This window comes from Lepidochelys kempii, chromosome 15 (genome assembly GCF_965140285.1).
Source record: "Lepidochelys kempii isolate rLepKem1 chromosome 15, rLepKem1.hap1, whole genome shotgun sequence".
Lineage (NCBI taxonomy): Eukaryota > Metazoa > Chordata > Testudines > Cheloniidae > Lepidochelys > Lepidochelys kempii.
Window position 1 is genome coordinate 12,083,521 of NC_136394.1, and position 20,692 is coordinate 12,104,212.

Below are 20,692 nucleotides of genomic sequence, written 5' to 3' on the forward strand. Positions count from 1 at the left end.
TCTATAACTTCAGATTAATGGTCCTTTGTTATGGTATTTTACATATAGATATGCTTCTGTTTAGCTACTACTACTACTCCATAATAATTTTTTAAAAAGCAAAATGTCCTAGGATAATTACACCTTGGAAAGGATTCCCTAACAGAGGGTCAGATCTCAGTTGCACTACTGAAAATCAGAAGTAATTCCACTGAAATCAATTATGTATAACCAGCATAAGATCAGAATTAAGCCCACTATGCTTTGTATGTTCTGTACTGTTCATTCTCTTTAGGGTAAATACAATGTGGCAATCAATTCCTGGCTGGCAGCCTACTGAACTGTAAATGAGTTATGATTGCGTGGGGTAAAGCAAAGGTGGAGACAGACTTTCAAATATCCCCAGAGCCTTGAAATTCTTACACCTGTCTGTTGCCTATGTCCCCTGCACCCCTCTGATCTTGGCTGTGATATCCACCTCCTGCTCAATGAGAGAGGATCACAGGGAGCTGAGGAAACTTCCCTTTTCAGGGGCTGTTTCTGAGTGACTTAGAAGCTCCATGGAAAATCACAGCCTGCCCCACATTTTGAGTTCTCTTTTTTGCATCAGGTCATTTTGTTTGGTCAAATTTTCAACTCCAAGAATAAATAACTGCATATGGAACCATACCTAAGCACCACGGAACTTTGGGAGTTATTTGAATCTGGAATTAGAACATCATAGCTTGCCACCGTGGGCAGAACAAAAACCCTGGTTCTGAACACTGGGATGGAGAGCGTTCATTTCTGGATCTCAAATTTATGGCTGAGACACATCGCTATAAAGATCTAGATGTAAGTGATAATAGTGGCTTCCTATTGTCTTGTTCCAGAAATGCTGAGCTGTACCTCCATTGTGTATTCCTGCTGGGATGAGGGATGGCACAGCAGGAGTATTAGCTCATGGAACTGTGGGGTTTCCCAGAGTGTCAGTCACTCTTTCTTTGGGCTTGGTAAGTATCAATTTCTCAAGGAAACAATTAATTCTATGACCAGATTTACAGGAACAACCTCTCCAGGAAGAGTATCTGCAAACAGTGAGGTGCATACACTGGGTATATTGTGTCCAAGCCACTCCTTCCACAGCTCACTCCTTCCCAGACTCTGCTCTCTGTCTGCAACAGCTCTGAGCACCTTCTCCGGGGGATGTGACTTCGGGTCGGTCTTTGGCTCTGAAATCAGCAACAGCTGTAATAGGGGAGCAGTTTTTTGGAGCAAATCACAGCTCAAGAAAGAACATCAGCTTTGCTTTGTATCCATACAAGTGAATCTAAAGTTACATATTATACAAGAGAGAGGGGGACGACAAGGGTTTATCATTAACCTGAAGTCTGTGAGAGACATTATAAGGAGAGAAGAAGAAGGAAAGGTGCCGGAGAAGCAGGCAGGATGGACTCCTCTGAAAAAATCAATAACCCTGCTGACATCTCAGTCATAGTCATCTATTTTGTGGTAGTCCTAGCAGTGGGAGTATGGGTATGTCTGGATCTTCCTTTCTTAATGAAAGTGTGGTTTATTCGGTTTTAAGAAAATGGCTTCATAAATTAAAACTACAATTGTGTAAATTGCCTGCTGCTTAACTGGGGGATGGGCTGAAAGTTGGCAGGATGGGGATTAAGTTGGGCTTCAGTGGGGCAGTAGGATACCAGGGTATGAGATCTGAATTGGAGGTGAAGATGATGAGATGGTAGTGGAGGAGAGGATAGATGGGGCTGGGATGAAGAAGGGGTATGGATGGGGAAGGGACTATAGGAGAAGGCCAATGGATGGAGATCAGGATAATGGTGAAGTGGACATTTTTAGCCAATTAGAGTGGGGACCTGTAAGGAACAGAGTGGGGGTGAAAATGGGAATGGGATGGTAGCAGTGGTGAGTGGGGATGGACTTTGGGGTGCTGGAGCAGAGGAGCCTGCAAATGGGAATTTGTGATGGAGTAGTAGTTGGGGTGAAGTGTGAGAGGTGGGGTAAATGGGGATTGCAGTGGGGTTGATTGTGGTAGGAATGGGGGGCGAGTACTGGACTGAGTTGTAAATGGGTATGGATTGGAATAGAGCTAAAGGTGGAGGAGAGATGGTAATGGAGTGGGAGACGGGGATTGCTGCAGGATGGATATGAAATGGACGAGAGCACAGACACGGTCTGGACACAGGAGAATGCCAGCTTTTCATCAGTAAGACTTCACTGCAGAGAGCAGGTGCATGTAGACTCCGAGGAGGAACAAATCTCAGTGAGGACAAATGCTGCTGGTGTTCGGGTCTTTTCTGTTTAAAGCCCAGATAGGATTGTGCCTCCTCCTGAAGCATGCTGATGATGCAGCGGGAAGTACGGAGACTGCAGCCTTAGGAAGAGAAGAATTATTTTGCACTTAGTGGGTGAAAGGCAGATATTGTCCTGTTAGAATAAGTCTTGAGTCTGCAGGGTTCAAAGGAAAAGGGCAGATAGTGTTTGTACTGATGTTACCTTAGTGGAAAACACTAGTGTGTCACTTGGTTGAAGAGCTGAGATCCCTTTCAGGAACAGAGTTTGTGTATTCTATCTGAGGAGAAATCAGAGACTGTCCTTGGGGAAAATGCTGCTAGTCCCTTGAGGAAAGAGCCAGCAGTTACCCAGAATGAATCAGGGAAATCTGCCCCTCGGTGACCGACCTGTGCACTCCCCTGAAATAACCCAGGAGTCCATGCCATAGAGCAGAGCAGCAGCTGCAGACAAAATCTTCCACACTAGCAGCCTGTCAGACTTTTGAAAAGTGATTAACTTTTGAGGCCAATGAATTAGTTAAAGTTTGTTCAGCACTTAGAAGATGTGAAGTACCTGCACCTGTACCTCTGGCCGAGTGTATTGGAGGCCAAGGGTTGGATTGTACCAGAGAGGCTGTCCATTTATTTTCCGTCCCATAGAAGCAAAACACAATTGAGGGCCCATACCTTTCATGAGAGCACTGCTTCTTCCTAGCGCACCCTGAGGTGCAAGCAACCTCAGCTGAGCAGGGAAGAATGGGGAGGAGGCCCCCGCATCAGCCCATTCTAGCCAGCCAAGCTGTCCATTGACTCAGAAGGGTGCAGCATGCTCTCCTCTAAGGAGTGTTGTGGCAGAAACACTTCCATTGCATCTTGGGGAGCTCTGGGAGGGAACCAGGCTTGTGCCTTAAAGGTACAATCTGACCTGAAGTGTGATTATTGTAATTTATTATTGACTGTAATTCTTTGTAACATAAACTCCTGGGGCAGAAGAGGGCTGGCAGGTGGTATGTCAGGCACTGGAGCATTGAAGTTTCTAGTTCTGAATAGTTTCTAAGAAGTTTAATGTTAAATGTGCCTCTTGATTCAACTATTGTATGTAGTGAAACATGCAGGACAGTGGGATGGGAGGAGGTATTGTTTCATATTCTCTGTGTGTATATAAAGTCTGCTGCAGTTTCCACTGAATGCATCCGATGAGACTAAATTGGTTAGTCTCTAAGGTGCCACAAGTCCTCCTTTTCTTTTTGCAAATACAGACTAACACGGCTGTTACTCTGAAACATGCCCCTGTTTGTTTGTTTTCTTGCTTCTATATTAGGATCAATGATCTGGCTCACTTTTTCTCACACCCTCTCTGGGCCCGATCCAAAGGATCATTGTTTGCAAAGGGTTTTGGATCAGGCCCTGTGAAAAATGTGATGTAAACTTCCCATAAAGTCACTCCTGACATATAAAATGAGAGTGAGGAAAGTAATTCTTAACTGGCTACTCTGTGGAAGTGAAGAAAGGCTAAAAAGTGAAGTGCGGGTACCTTGATGATCTTATCAGAACAGGAAAGGTTAAATTGCCATGCAAGTAGATTCCTGCAGGGAAACTCTGGACCACACTAGTATTGAGTAAGAAAGCTAGGTATAAACAACGAGGAGTCCTTGTGGCACCTTAGAGACTAACACATTTATTTGGGCATGAGCTTTCGTGGGCTAAAACCCCAAATAAATGTGTTAGTCTCTAAGGTGCCACAAGGACTTCTCATTTTTGCTGATACAGACTAACACAGCTACCACTCTGGAAGCTAGGTATGACATTTCTAGTGCATGAACATAAAACTCTCTACATCAGCAGTTTTGAGGCCTGCTCACCTTCAGGAGTGCTCCCATGAGTGACAGTTTGCAGGCAAGGCCCTTGGTTAGTGATGCCTTTCTTGTGTTTTATTTTTATTGTATAGTTCATTGTATTTTAATATGTGCAGTGTTTAGATTTGGGTTTTGCAGGCTTCGTGTAATGAAAGTTGAAGCAATAAAGCTTGAATGGTTAATTTATAGATTGATATAAGAATCATTGCTCAGTCATTGTCAGGTCATATTATTCCCTTCAAAATCTTTCTCCCTTGGCCATTTTTGATCATTACGTTAATTTTTCTTTCTCATCACTGCCCTGGCTGTTGATGCCATCAGGCTAAATTTGGCTTATTAGAGCTGAAAATTTTAACCATTTTTTTTTTTTTTTTATCAGGCCATGTTCTCAACAAACCGCGGGACTGTTGGTGGATTCTTCCTAGCTGGACGGAGCATGGTGTGGTGGCCGGTAAGTGCAATACACACACAAAGGAATTGTACTTTCACTCCACACCACACACAATGTTTGGCTGCTCATCACTTTATCACGTCAGCATTTTATTGAATGCCGTGTACTTACTATTTGCTCCGGACCCACCGAAGTTTTCCACTGAGGGCCTGACTCATGTGAGGTGATTGCTGTTAGGTACAAGGTACAGAAAGGAATTGATTTGTAGGTGTGGTTTCTGTGGTGCTGCTGTATTGCCTTCATGTGGCTGCGTAATCTAGTCCTTTGTTGTAACATTGCAAGGAGAACCCTGGAATGTTCATAATAAATTACTGATAACAAGTCAGAGTTTACGTTTATAATAATAGTACTTAGCACTTATATAGCACATTTTAAGCTGTATATCTAAAAATGCTTTACAGAGGAGATAAGTATCATTATCTCCGTTTTAAGATGGGGAAACTGAGTCACAGACAGAAGTGACTTGCCTAAGGTCAGTGGAAGGGCTGAGAGTAGAACCCAAGTCACCTGAGTTAGTCCAGTGCTCTCTCCATTAGGTCACCCTTTCTCTAGTGAATGAATCTTCCTGGCAAAGCAGAAAACCTTCTAGACAAATGTGATGCATTGTCTAGGTGTCACTAATATGGTACTTTCATGGTTATCTTTGCAGTTCAGCTTGGAAGGAAGACGTCAGTGATTTGTTATAATAACTACCTGATCCTGCAATTGGACCCATGGGGCAGGACCTTTGCACTTGAGAGGAATTTGATGCCGGGCTCTGTCCATGTGAATCCAATGACATGATTGGGGCCTTAGAGAACTAAATAAATATTTACTGACTGTAAGAATTTTCAAAACAGCTTTCAGAAATCCCTGCCACTTTTTCAGTGTCTCCATTCAGTATTGCCTGAATTGGGGAGGAGTTGGGGCTGCCATTTTAATGATAAAAGCATTGTATTTCCCAGCAGGAGGAGGATCTCATGAGTAGATTAGGCCTGAGAAAATTCAGGTGCTAATAGAAACCATTGTGAAATAGAGAATCTCAAAGTTATTTTAAGGTAAACTTTGTTTTGTTTAATCAATGGAGTGACACTGCCATGAAAATGGATAACATAGTGGTAAGTCAGAACCCGTGACTGAGTGACTGTAAATGCACTAGGCCTGATCCTCTGCTGTCTTGCACCTTGTGTAATTCTTTATACCTGTGAATAGTGAGTATAAAACAACCTTCAGGTGCAAATGATGACACAAGGTGCAAGGCAGCAGGGGAATCCAGCCCAGTGGCGCAAAAACACCATGGGTCAGACCCTCAGGCCTAGGTGAGCCCCTTTGCACTGCTTTAAAGAACAAAGGGGACTTGAAGCTTCCCTAAAGGGGCAGCTGGGAATTCCCCTGACACAGGGGAGTCCCCCAGAGTCATAAAGCAAGGTAGCCAGCTTTACATTGCCTAAGCCCCTTGTCCATGTCAGAGGCCAGAGGGGATGATCCTGTACTGCCAGAATTGTCTCTAGGATTAACGTTTGCTTAGCTATCTTTGCCTCCCTGCTACACTGTGAGCTCAGTGCAGCTGAGGATCTACATTCCTGATTACATTCTCATTAATCCTTCACTTTAGAACACCTACATACCTCCCTGTGACGTAATAGGAAATCTCTTCCTCTCCACCCTGGCAGCACCAAAGCAAAAGACGTGGCAAACTCTCAAATCCCTAGTTAAACACTTACATTAACAATACCATGTCACGGTTCCTCCCCCACTCTGAACTCTAGGGTACAGATGTGGGGACCTGCATGAAAAACCTCCTAAGCTTATCTTTACCAGCTTAGGTCAAAACTTCCCCAAGGTACAAAATATTACCCCCGTTATCCTTGGAATGGCCGCTACCACCACCAAACTAATACTGGTTACTGGGGAAGAACACAGACAGAAATAGTTATTCTATTCAGCAAAGTGTTTAACTAGGGATTTGAGAGTTTGCCACGTCTTTTGCTTTGGTGCTGCCAGGGTGGAGAGGAAGAGATTTCCTATTACGTCACAGGGAGGTATGTAGGTGTTCTAAAGTGAAGGATTAATGAGAATGTAATCAGGAATGTAGATCCTCAGCTGCACTGAGCTCACAGTGTAGCAGGGAGGCAAAGATAGCTAAGCAAACGTTAATCCTAGAGACAATTCTGGCAGTACAGGATCATCCCCTCTGGCCTCTGACATGGACAAGGGGCTTAGGCAATGTAAAGCTGGCTACCTTGCTTTATGACTCTGGGGGACTCCCCTGTGTCAGGGGAATTCCCAGCTGCCCCTTTAGGGAAGCTTCAAGTCCCCTTTGTTCTTTAAAGCAGTGCAAAGGGGCTCACCTGGAGGGCTACTCTGCTCAAGGGAATGTGCACTTTCCCTGGTTTCAGAGTCTGGGTGGGGGTTGAGCCTCTGGGGGGGGGGGGGAGGGGGAAATAACATTAAAAGTTCAAAAAAAGCAGGAATTACCTGCTTCGTGCTGCGACAGCTAATGCAATATGTAATATTTTGGAAAAAGTGCCACTTCCTGGCTTCACCCTGGGGCAGTGCCATGTGTGATTATAATCATGTGAGCATGTTCCAGGGAAACCTGGATGACTTATTTCCCAAGTCTGTAGAATGTGGATGTTGCTTTATAAATGGACCCTTCCCACCATAGTATATTAGTTCCTTTGGACTTGCTTACATGATTCATTGCTTTCTGCAATAGATAATAAAAGAAAATATATTTCTAATAACCTAGTATAGAAATTAAATTTCCATTGGATTAGCTTCATTCTTCAGTTATGCTGTTCCCTGCTATACCAAGCAGCTACGGGCATAGGTTGAAGATTAAGAAAAGAAACAAGGATGGTGTTTTTTCCCTGTTCTTTGTTGATTCCACATTCATGGAAGTTTCTAGTTGTGGCTTCTCCAGGACTACTTCCTGATAGGAACAATAATATGAATCTGTTAATTTTAATGGTGCAGCTGTGGTCTAGGAGGCTAGATGAGGGGCTATATGCAAAGTAGTTGTAGCCGGGTCAGTCACAGTGTTACCAATAAAATAAAAACCAGTAGGATCTTATTAAAAGGGAAAAGGCAAAATACCACATTTATTGTGAATACAGAAAGAATCATAGTAAGCAGTTATAGCTATAACATTCCATTCAATCTCATATTTATTCACACATTAATTCATACAAACACACAAACAGTTTCTGCAAGGTTGTTATAGTTACCAGCCTTAGAGTTGCTCATGCCAAGCCACTGGCCAGGTGGCCTGGACATCAGGAGGGAGCAGGGCCTCATCAGATACACATCTGATGCTCCTGGAAGTTGGTTTGAAGAATCGGACCCCAAAGTTCTCACTTTCCAGAGTCCAGTTTTATAGGAATTTCTTCCTATGTCAGTCTATGGGAATTGCTTCATCATGCTGTTGCTGAATCAATCAGCAGATGTCACATTCCTGACGGCTCCGTGCTGCCAGATGTTATCTTGTTCTTTGGTTCTCCCATTCTTGAGGCTGTTGGGTGGATTCCAGTCTGCCCTCCGGGGGGTGGGGGGTGGGGGGGCCCTCTGGTTATTTCCACTTGATGCCTTCTTCAGCCGATGGACACTGGATTCTTAGGCTGGCACCTCCCTGATTGTTCAGTTATTATCCACACCAAACATCCATCCACATACATCCTCTATCTCTATTTTAATCACAATTGTTAACAAAGTGAGATGAATACAACAAAAGGGCGGGGAGTCTCTGGGTGCTGTTTCTGTTGTTACAGAGTATTGCTTTGAGTCTCTGTGTGAGTAGTTGTTGTTACAAAGAATTGCTTTGAAAACAGACTCTGTCTTAGAATGTACTAGCACAATTAGCAGCTTGCAAGTTTCACACAAAGAGGGAGAGAAACAGTACCAAAAACCAAGAGACTTCTTAATTAGTAATACCCTGGAATTTAAACTATGGGGAATCAAACTCATTTGTGATTTTAATACAGAACTTCTTTAATATGATCCAACAACAGGATATTAGAGAGACAAGATGGGTGAAGTATCAGGGGGTAGCCATGTTAGTTTGTATCCACAAAAACAACAAGGAGTCCGGTGGCACCTTAAAGACCAACAGATTTATTTGTGCATAAGCTTTCGTGGGTAAAAACCCCCACTTCTTTAAGGTGCCACTAGACTCCTTGTTGTTAAGATGGGTGAAGTAATAACTTTTATTGATAATATCTTTTATGTTATTACCTCACCCACCTTGTGTCTCTAGATGAGGGGCTGGCAGTCAGGTGAACTGGAGTGTAATCTGGCATCTGACACTGACTTGCTTGTGTGAGTGGACAAGTCACTTTCTCCTCTGTGTCTAGTTTCTCTAACTGTAAAGGGGGATAATGCAGTTGAATTAGGCAAAACCTGCCCACTTTTGGCTCCTATGTTTGGCTCAAAAATTGACTTTCATGGGAATTGAGGATGGTCGGCATTTACCAGGATGAGGCACAGAGTGTGCACTGGCTAGCTGTTCCATCCAGTCTGTGGGCCCAATTCATCCTTTAGTATTGCTCCCCTTAAGTCAGCAGTGCCAGAGATTAATTGGATTCAATAGCTCCAATAATTAATGAGAGGATTCAGTGTAACTCTCATTCTCATTGATTGCCAGAGGTCCACGGTTCATTCCCATAGGACATGGAAGCTGTGGCCTCTCCTTGGGCCTGCTCTAAAAAGGGAACAATACCAAATGAATTGTTTTTACTCTTGAGGATTCAGGCACAGATGTTCAGGAAAGACATGTATGTCCTATGACTGCAGAGGTATTAACAGGCCACTCTACCTAGAATGGTCCCTTACAATATGTGCTAACTACTTATGCTGAAAAATCTGTACCACCTTGCATTTTGCTGTGAGATTGGGAGCACCTCTCCCAGACTGGAAGAAGAGCTCTATGTAAGCTTGAAACCTTCTCTCTCATCGACAGAAGTTGGTCCAATAAAAGATTTAAAAATTTTGTTAAAGCTAATGTTAAAAAAATTATATAACACATAGGTTGGGAAAAGAGCATCTGTACATCTGGGTATAGTGCTTAGATTATCCACAACTATAAAGTTAGTTTTTAAAAGTAATATGATACATAGTGTACATAGTCTGCAATAACCCAAATTTAGGTGAACGGATTTAACAGTACAGTTTAGATATTAGAATCCAAATACTCGGGTACATCACTCATGAAAGGTTGTACAGAGATTTGGTTGTGGAAAGCAAAATATATCAATGACTGGAGATTGTCCCTCAATAATTGAGAATTAGGTTGGTTGTCCATTTAGAAAATACAATCTATGAGGAAAGTATTTGTTACTTTCCTGACTGCACTTCTCATTGGCACTCAGCTCATCCCTCCTGGTATTGCCGACGTCCTGTGATGTGTTCTATGTAGATGTCCCTCAACCACCTGATGGCGTCCAACACCATGAGTTGCTGCATCAGCTGAGCGAAGCGTTGACTGATTCTGCATTCTCTCAGCACTTGCTCATTACTGGGCGATCAGTGAGTGTGTCTGGATCTGGTAATCCTTAGCGCTCAAGGTTGCTTCAATTACTTCAGTTGTAGCTACTTGTGGCTCCTTTCAAAAGCCAACTTTCAACATCATAACTCTTGACCATGGAAACGGAGTTTTCCTTCCTCCACCCCTTAGTTAGAAGGGTGAGGAGTTCAGCCAGATAATTGGCTGCAGACAGTGCCTTGTCTTACCAGTGTAGGGAAGTATGCAAACAGAAATCTTGATAATCCTGGGTATGTGGCCAATCTCTCAGTATTGACAGGGCCCTGGAAATAAACATACACAATAATAAAAATGTCAAGTCAGGGCCTCAAATACCAAGGAGCTCTGATTCACAAAGAGATGTCAAAGCCTAATCTATTCTTAAGGAATAAGTATTAAAGGAGCAGAGAAGACAAAGAACATAAATTCTCTAGGGATCAGACATTATTGTTAAACATGAAGTCTTTAGTTAATGGTAACTGGGAAATATATGGAGACTTGTTTGTGTGTTACCCTTAAAACAGAAATTAAATTAGCTCTCCCATTCAGGATCGGTGACATATTAACCTAAGGGCTGAACAGGCCAAGGCTTAGGGCAACAGTAAATGTGTAACATTCAGCAGTCAGAAAAGAGAGAGAATTGGAACATTCAGATAATTGTCACTTCAGTTTAATATGGCCATGTTTCACTGTTGCCCACTGGATAGGTTTCTCTGATCATTGTGTCCAGAGGATTATTGTATACTCAAAGTTTTGCCTGTTTGTTGAATTTAGCAGGGCTGTAAGAAGCCTAGGGGTGGCTACTGGGGATAAATATTTTGTTTCCTGTCCCTAGTTGGAGTGGACACTTTTAGTCTTGGCCCAGGGCAAGAGACAGGGTGAACAATGATGGTTGTTCAAGATAAAAAGACCAACCATAAATTCGATCAAAGTGAAGCTTTGATAGGAAAGTAAAAAATACAGTAAATCAAACACCTATAGATTTCTCCAAGCCCTTCAGTGGGATGCCTCTTCCCAAGATGGGAGGTGTTGGGTCAGGTGCCTACATATCTAAGAGTGGAGGGGCTAAGGTATCAAGCTGGCTTCCTAGCAAGTAGCAGCAGCTGTGCTGATCTCACACTCATCATGCTCCTATGAAGTCCCAGTGAGGTGCCTAAACAACTGAAGGTTTGAAGAGGTAAATAATTGCACTTCAACAAGGGGGACACAGGTGATTACGCTGTGCAGCAAAGCCTAGGATTCTTGAGAGATGCATGTCCATCTCTTTTTAGTTAAAGAATTGTGTGGCATTTAAAAATTACTTGATTAGGTGGTAATACAAAATGTAGAACGTACGGAGTCGTTAGGAGGGCAGCAGAATAGCAAACCGGCTTTCCTTTCTCAAGGAGCTGAGTCTTGACAGATCTACAATGAGATTTTACAGAGGTACTAAGCAATATGCAGGTTTTCCGAGTGGTTAAGGGTCGGGAGAGCTGTAGATTTGCACTCATGCACTTTTGTGTCCCAAAAGAATGAAGTAGACGAACCAGTTTCATTCCACAACGGTAAAGTCACCACCAAAAGAGGCCCAGCATTAGGTTAGGAGAGGAGTGGTATGTATAGCACATTGTAGGGACTAGGGAATTTTTCATTTAGGCTGCTAGGCAAAGTGTAGGATTTCCAGGGTCTTTATGAGGCCTGTGGGGCAGCAAGCACCAGGACTTCTGGGCATCAAAAAGTTAATGAAAATAATAAGGTGACTAGATTAATGAATAACATGTAAAATATAGTTACTTTCATATAGCTGCAGCCTGATGGTAATTTTCTGAATAGTGAGCCCTTGTCAAAAGATTTTAAACTCGTTAATGTTCCACATTTCCTCTCTTCCCAGTTCACTTTTTTACCATGTGTTTCCCTGTCACCAATCCTTCTCCCCTTCCCCTAATCTTTCATCTCCTCTCTTTCCACTATCCCTCACTAGCTGAACAATTGACCCCTTCCTTTGCAAGCCCTCCTGCCCTCTCCCTCTCCTAGTTCCAGTCCATCCTAACTGGTGGAGGGAACCTTACTCCGTGCAATCCCCTCAGCAGGGAAACAGGTGGAGCAAGTGTATCGTTAGGGCCTTGCAGCCTGTGCAAGCTCTGTATCTCTTAGATCAGTTCAGAGGGGAAAAGAAAAAATCACACTCATCTAACTCATCAGACCTCTGGAATAAGGGGAGGTGATTAATGGCCAGATTCCTGAAAATGGTAATGTGCTGGCCCTGTCGTGAAGGAATAACTGTATGGTAACATAGAGAAGCTTGGAAAATAGGTCAGAATCCTTTAGCTAATGAGGGGTTATATTACAGTACCCACCTACTCTGACTGATCAGATTTTAGTATCCAGCCCTGTTGGGGACAATCCAGAGTTTAAGTCTTAGTTTTTCTACCTTTGCTCATGCTGTCTACAATGTTTCTAGAACAAGGCTGGAATTGACCAAGCAGCCTAAGGGAATTCAGCTCCTTTGAAGATCTCTTCCAACACCCCTCTCCCCCACCCCGCCCCCTGTGCATACACGTGTGCTGTCTCTCACTGGAACCCAGAGGAGGCAGTTGCCTGTCCTGGAACCCTGCAGGGGGACCCTGAGGAAGCTGTCATCCCTCGCTGGAACCCTGCACGGGTCCCACTGGCTGCCAGCTCCGGTCCCAGGGCCCCAGGAGCTGAAGCAGAAAAATGTCAGGGAGGTCTCTGGAAGTCATGGATTCCGTGTCTTCCGTGACCTCTGTGACATAAATGTACCCTTAATCATAGTAGCTGCCATAAATGCTGCCAACCATCAGCTAACCTTGTCCACATAACTTTTTCTTGCTACAGATTACAAAAGTATTGGAGCAAACCATGGAAATCTATTTTCCCAGTTCTGAATTCAAAGATATCCTATATAATTACATTTGTAACTAATATATGCTGATCTTATGATCCTCCAGCAGATGGTCTTTCCTATATCAAAGAGAGAAACAGAAATACAAAGCAATAGATTTGAAATATTTGCATTGCTTTGTTCTGAAACCAGGAATAATGGCTGTTGTGTTAACTGAAATCTTTTGCTAGTTGCATTGTTTTTTGTTTGGCTTTGTATTTTTCTTTAAAAATTAACAAGGAAAATACAGAGCTGCTTGGGTAAAGCTGGAAATGTTCCTGTGAGGGTGAGTGCGCCAATGTGCCCCACATTTAGGGGCACTACAGGCATGGTAGCTGCAGCTGTCATTTTTTTGGGCTTTTCTTTGGCTGCATTTGTTACCTGAAGCTGTTGAAAGTGCAGTGTGACTGTTAAAAAGGCTATTTTGAGCTTTTAAAGCAGCAGCTAGGGTGGAAGGAACAGATTTAATGAGAATCAGAGGATAATGTGGTTAATCATTTCTGAGGACTGCATTCCTAATAACTCAAAATGAGGTTTAATAATTTATTTATAGGGGATTGAGTGAACAACAGCTGACGATGAGCTAAAAGTCAAGATGTAGAATTTTCCCCCAAATAAATCAATAAAGTTTTAATAAAAAGCATTCATATTTGCCCTGAAGCCAGCCTTCTCAGCAATGAGTTCCAGTTGCCGGTCGTGCAGCTAAAATCTCTTTGAGGGAAAAAGCCTGCCTACTTCTCTTTTAAAAGACATTAACACTGTTCTCTCTTTTAGAGACTGCTCCTTTCCCATTAAAGGCAGTGGCAACTGACTTCAGTGGAAACATGATCAGGCCTATTGGCCAAATCCTGAGAGGTACTGGGCATCCACAATTCCCATTGACTTCAGTGAGAGCTGTAGATGATCTGAGCTTCTCAGAACTTGGCATGTAATGTCATTGCTGAGCTGTTATTCTTAGATGTTTTCACAGGTCTGAAGGAAGATAAAAGCTTAATTCCCACTCTGGGGCCCTGGTGGGAAAACACAGGGGAAGTCCAGAATTAAATGTATGTGGGGACAATGAATCCCTTCTCTTTAAGAAGATAACATAAGAACGGCCTTACTGGGACAGACCAAAGGTCCATCTAGCCCAGTATCCTGTCTTCTGACAGTGGCCAGTGCCAGGTGCCCCAGAGGGAATTAACAGAACAGGTAATCATCAAGTGATCCATCCCCTGTTGCCCATTCCCAGCTTCTGGCAAACGGGCTAGGGACACCATCCCTCCCCCTCTTGGCTAATAGCCATTGATGGACCTATCCTCCATTAATTTATCTAGTTCTTTTTTGAACCCTGTTATAGTGTTGGCCGCATGAAGGAGCTTTCATCTTTATAATTAGCTTGCTCTTCCTCTTTGACTCATTCACTGATGCCACTAGTGTTTCGTTATATCACAAAGCATTACTATGGAAATGCTTATGATGTCACAAAGAGGTTAAGTTTCTTGATGGCAGGACTGATTGGAAAAGTGTAAGGAAATCCAGGATTGAACACAGACATTCCCTGTAGTTCTGAGAGAGCTGTTCCTTCACAAAAAGACTGGAAGAAAACATGAGAGCACTATGAAGAAATGAGGGGAAAATAGGAATGGGGAAAGAAGTTATGGGATTCTCTGTTCAGTTTTGTTACATGCATGGCATATCTTGCATATAAAATGTGTCTGGAAGAACTATCTAGTGATTAAAGCACAATACTGGCAGTCAGGAGCTGGAGACTGTATTCCTGGCTTTGACATATCCTAACTAATACAAGCCGCATTTTCAGTAGCTAATTTCTATACTAAAATCCCCCCTTCCTATCCATATGAGTTCAAAAAAGAAGACTGAAATTAAGTTAAGATTGAAGATCAAAGATTGAGTTAATTTTTGTTGTGATATTGGAGAGCTCACTACAGTGATTAGGGTTTTGGGGGATTTTGCCTCCCCTACCATTCAGACCCCCCCCAGGACCCTACAACCTTTCTTTCAGTGGTAGACACTGAGTATCTCTCCTTGTTACATTTAGAACAGGAGTACTTGTGGCACCTTAGAGACTAACAAATTTATTAGAGCATAAGCTTTCGTGGGCTACAGCCCACTTCATCGGTTGCAGAGAATGGAACATATAGTAAGACGATATATACACACACATAGAGAAGGTGGAAATTGCCATACAAACTGTAAGAGGCTAATTATCAGCAGGAGGAAAAAAACTTTTGTAGTGATAATCAAGATGGCCGATTTAGACAGTTGACAAGAAGGTGTGAGGAACTTAACTTAAGGAAATAGATTCAATATGTGTAATGCCTCAGCCACTCCCAGTCTCTATTCAAACCCAAGTTAATGGTATCTAGTTTGCATATTAATTCAAGCTCAGCAGTTTCCCTTTGGAATCTGTTTTTGAAGCTTTTCTGTTGCAAAATTGCCACCCTTAAATCTTACTGAGTGGCCAGAGAGGTTCAAGTGTTCTCCTACTGGTTTTTTAATAAATTTCTAATAAATTTGTTAGCCTCTAAGGTGCCACAAGTATTCGTGCTCTTTTTGCGGATACAGACTAACACGGCTGCTACTCTGAGACCTGTTACAATTAGAGTGACCAGATAGCAAGTGTGAAAAATTGGAACGGGGGTGGGGGGTATAGAAGAGCCTATATAAGAAAAAGCCCCAAATATCAGGACTGTCCCTATAAAATCAGGACATCTGGTCACCCTAGTTACAATAGATATGTAAACTTATTCCAACTGACTATATAGTGGATGAGGAAAGTATGTTAATCACAGGAGCGCTATATCTGTGTTGTAAAGCCCTTTGGGATCCTTTAATGTGAATGGTCTATATTAGATATGAGAGGTTTCAGAGTAACAGCCGTGTTAGCCTGTATTTGCAAAAAGAAAAGGAGGACTTGTGGCACCTTAGAGACTAACCAATTTATTTGAGGATAAGCTTTTGTGAGCTACAGCTCACTTCATCGGATGCATCCTGTGGAAAGTTTAGAAGATCTTTTTATACACACAAAGCATGAAAAAATACCTCCCCCCACCCCACTAGCTTATCTAAAGTGATCACTCTCCTTACAATGTGTATGATAATCAAGTTGGGCCATTTCCAGCACAAATCCGGTTCCCGCCCCCCCAGGATTTGTGCTGGAAATGGCCCAACTTGATTATCATACACATTGTAAGGAGAGAGCTTATCTAAAGTAATCAATTACCAGCAGGAGAGTGGGGTGGGGGGAGGTATTTTTTCATGCTTTGTGTGTATAAAAAGATCTTCTACACTTTCCACAGTATGCATCCGATGAAGTGAGCTGTAGCTCACGAAAGCTTATGCTCAAATAAATTGGTTAGTCTCTAAGGTGCCACAACTACTACTTTTCTTATTAGATTTGAGAGGTGATTATAATATTTAATTATCAAAGGGCAGTGGCAACTGGTCAGTACTCAGACCCCCTCCCTTATTCTTTCTTTCTTTCTTTTTCTTTCTTTCTTTGTCTCTCCTAGATGTTGAAGAATAAATAGGCGTGGGGAAAAACACTTCACTGACTGACTTTTTTCATTTCTAATCACTGCAGCTCATGAGTACCCTCTGCTTGTAATATCCAAGCCAGTCTTTTTTCGCCCCTTATTCAAGTGTCTGACCCCTAATACTTCAGTTCCTGACCTTGTAAATCATCGTTTGCTGTAAAAGCGGCAAAGAGTCCTGTGGCACCTTATTGACTAACAGACATATTGGAGCATAAGCTTTCATGGGTGAGTCTATAAGGTGCCACAGGACTCTTTGCCACTTTTACAGATCCAGACTAACACGGCTACCCCTCTGATGGTTTGCTGTGTTATACTGCCTCCAAAACTCTCAGTACAGGGAAATGATGTTCACAGCTTCTCTCTCCATTTTCTCCTATTGTCTCTTTGAGTTGTTTGATGAAGAATGAGACTTTTTAGGTATGATCTCCCTCCTGTGAATTGCTGTTGTCTATTTTTAATACAGCGCTAATTTCTTTCTCTTTCTTTGGCATCTCTCCAGTCAGCAGTTGCTGTATTCTACCCATTACTCTCTCTGTGGGATCAATACAGAATGTTTACAGGTCTTAGATATCAACATGCCTCATTTGCAAATCCTTGATCAGTACTTTAGATGCCCATGGGTGCAGTGCTGTACCTATGACAGCAGTGTCAGAATCTAATTCAGTTAACCTATTGCCCCCTTGATGAAAGCAAACCAAGTATGAAAAGGGTGTTTCCCACTGGAGATAGAAGCCGGCCTTAATGACTTTTGGATCTTAAGTCCAAAGAGTTATATCTGACTTTCCTGGAGGAATCAGCTACTTGTCCTTGGAGCAGGTTAGACATATCACATCAGCCTTTTGCCCTAGCTGCCAGGGCCTCTGGCCTAGACCATTGGCTGCTCATTCTGGAATACATCACCCATGTGTTAATTGGACAAGTTCTCCAAAGAGTCGTAATTCTGTATGGGTTGAGATCACGTGTGCACCTGCAGCGGAAGACGGAGTATTACCATTTACCAGTTTCCCCTCTGGCTGAGTTAATATGCAACATCCTGTTATGTCCTCCTTGCTTGTAGGGATGATGGCTGCAATGTTGGGTTTTAAGAGGAGAAAATATTGGGGGACCTTCAAAATTGTTGGGCACTCAGATCCCTAAGTGATGACACACAGGAAATCTGAAAACACTAAATAAGCATCGGTTTTTAAGAGATTTGTCCTGAGCCCAGGATCTATGATCCATGTCTGTTCTTCTGTTTCCAGATTGGTGCCTCTCTGTTTGCCAGTAACATTGGTAGTGGGCACTTTGTGGGCTTGGCAGGCACAGGAGCAGCTGCAGGAATCGCCACTGGAGGATTCGAATGGAACGTAAGTGGTACACATTTTAAATAAAATTTTAACCCCAGGGGTATCCAAAGAGATCAGGTAAGTCCACATTGTCTAAAAATCCAGCTCAGTCTAATGCTGTCAGAACCCTCAGGGCTGGCGACTGGCAGAATCACCCACCACAAGAACACTTTATGTCAATTCCCATTCCCCCAGCCTCTCTCACCACTCCCACCTGCAGTCCAGCCAGTGGGGAAAGAAAATCCCATTGCTATATTAAGAAATCATGATCTCCTCTGCATCATTTTTCTGGGAGCGTGGTGTGTAGGAGTTGGGGGGAGTTGTCATCATTTTTGCTTTCATCCCAGCAGTGAGGAATTCAATGTTGTCTTCACTCCTTTCCTGATCCGAAGAGCCCTTTTCTCCTTCTGTCTTCTCATTCCCCTCCCGCTAAGATACAGCTGCGAAGGAGTTCAGAGGCTACCTTGTAATCCACCATCAGTGCTGTTCTGTTCTCAGCCTGCTGGGGGCAGAGCCTGTCTATAACTAAACACCTCACTTGATTAAAATGACTACAACTACTGTCTGGAATTGGCAGAAGGGCCGTAAGGGTTTGGAAAAGGGTAAGATAATGTGCCTCCTTTCCTCAGTCAGTCTACCTGTAACCCTCCATGGATTCAATATGTGCACCAGGAGGAGATGCAGGAGTTGCGGAATACCCCCTTTATGCTGTATTTCCCCTCTCAGATCAGCAGGTCATAGCTTGCAGTTTGCGTCACATGTTATTGCTGCCCTGAACAGCACTAGCTTCTCCTCCATCAGTACTCCCTGGAGAGGAACTGGGGGCACAGCTCCTTGCAGAGCATTTTGCTGTTTACCTGGTGCTCTGGATGACCTGTCGTGAGGAGGGAACATGGATGAGCACAGTCCTTGAGATCTAGCCCTGTGTTTTCCCTTGGATCCTTACACTGGAAGAATTATTGGCCATGCCTCCGACTGTTGCACTCCACTGCAAGCCCCTCCTTAAGTTTTATTAAAAATGGAATTGTGTTAGGTATAAAATAGGGCCCCATATTGTTTTGAACTTCTTTATGCATGGGGAAGGGAGTAGAAGTTCACTTGAGAGAGATGCACACATTGGAATCAGTTTAGCTGTCACCTTTTAATATTTTATGTTGCCACTGCTTTAACAAATCCAGGCTCCAAACCAAGGCTACTGGATCTTCATGACATCTGAAGGGATAGAATCCAGATCCTCTTTCATAAGCACAGGACTTGAGCTCAAGGGGGAACTCTCCCCTAACTGATAGTAGCAGGCAGCCTAAGACACATTGTTGAATTGTCTTGATTCTGTCTGGTAGAGGACAGTGATGCATGTGTATATGAGTACATGCATGCACACACAAGCCAACCAGTTAGTTCATTGCAATACTTACAACACAATGGAACTGATAAACATGCTAATATACACAGGAAAAATGCTGCTCTTGGATCCACACTGATTCTCTTACCAAAAGAGATACTAGACTTGATTCTGCTCTCATTTATACTGGCTTTGTGTCAGTGTAATTCCATTGACTGCAGTGCAGTTACTCTTGATTTACACCAGTGTAAAAGAGAGCAGAATCGGGTCCAATATCTCTAGCATATCCTGTGCTTGATATATGAGTAGAACTTCAGAGATGCAATAAAGAACTAGTGTGTGGATGAGAGATCTAGCACGCAGCTCTGAGAGCAGCATTTTGACCTGTATTTATCTGTTTGAATGTGCACAGCTCTGCATAAAACAAGTTGCTAATATTGTCAGAAAAATTATGATGTATGATCGACAACAAAATATCTGATACACAGAATATACAGTATATAGTACAGCCGCGCTACCATACTTGACAGTATATAGTTCCATACAGGAGAATACAGTACATCTTTTATAATGCGCAAGGCCACTTCATAAGCAGGCCTCAGCTAGAGTGCTGTGTCCAGTTCTGGGCTCCACATTCTAAGAAAGAGGTGGACAAACTGGAGAGAGTCCAGACGAAAGCAACTGATAAGTCTCCAGATATGTTAAGGGCCATAATAAAGAGGACCATGATCAATTTTTCTCCATGTCCGCTGAAGGTAAGACTAGAAGTAATGGGCTTAATTTGCAGCAAGGGAGATTTAGGTTCAATATTAGAAAAATCTTTCTAACTATAAGGATAGGCTTCCAAAGGAGGCTATGGAATCCCGGTCACTTTACGAAAAGGTTTGACAAACACCTGTCAGGGATGGTCTAGGTATATTTAGTCCTGCCTTAGTGGAGGGGGCTGGCTGGGCTGGGCTTGAGGTCCCTTCCATCCCGACATTTCTATGATCCTATAACTGAACCCCACTGTAGAAGGTCGTCAGTTACACCTGCATTTTATCTAAAGAAGTGGGTTAGTCTGGTTGTTGACAAGAATATGGAAATAAGCTCCACTCTCCAACACCTGGGGCTAGCAAAGCTAATCACAGATGAGACGTGATCATAACTCGCTTGGATTTGGGGATGGAATGTTTCCTGTACTGGTGGCTGCCTGGAGACTGGATCGAGGGACTAAGTAAAGGGGGCCGGGGCAGCGCTAGACTTTCTCAGTTTCCTGGTGGTAGCAATAATCATCTGTCACCATACAAAGGCTTCTGTGGGCTGCTCCTATTCTAATCACCACGTTGTCCAGACCTGCTCGGGGCAAGGCTAGGTGAAGCCCAGCTGCGCAGCCAGGGGGAGGGAACAGGGGGAGCGAGCCAAAAAAAAGGCTCCACCCACTGCGGCGCTTTTACTCAGCCGGCGGCGCCCCGGCGGCCGGGCCTCCCTCGCTCCGGGCATCTCCGGCGGCCCTGCCCCACTCCCCCACCAGCTACGCTACTGGTGAAACTGCGATTCAAATGCC

At 43.3% G+C, this 20,692-nt stretch overlaps 1 protein-coding gene across 3 annotated transcripts in view; it reads left to right on the forward strand.

Annotated features, from left to right (window-relative positions):
• Nucleotides 1–756: 756 nt before the first annotated feature.
• Nucleotides 757–20,692, forward strand: part of LOC140898814 (sodium/glucose cotransporter 1) — a 47,127-nt gene continuing 27,191 nt past the window's right edge. Inside the window, exons 1-3 of one of the 3 annotated variants that reach the window (XM_073313266.2) lie at nt 757–971; nt 4,491–4,562; nt 17,721–17,825. In XM_073313266.2, coding sequence (XP_073169367.1) covers nt 891–971; nt 4,491–4,562; nt 17,721–17,825 — 258 coding nt within the window. In that variant the 5' untranslated portion in view covers nt 757–890. Of the gene's footprint in view, nt 972–1,047; nt 1,495–4,490; nt 4,563–9,921; nt 10,065–17,720; nt 17,826–20,692 lie in introns of those variants that run through there. The other 2 variants (XM_073313265.2, XM_073313269.2) reach the window with 2 other exon arrangements.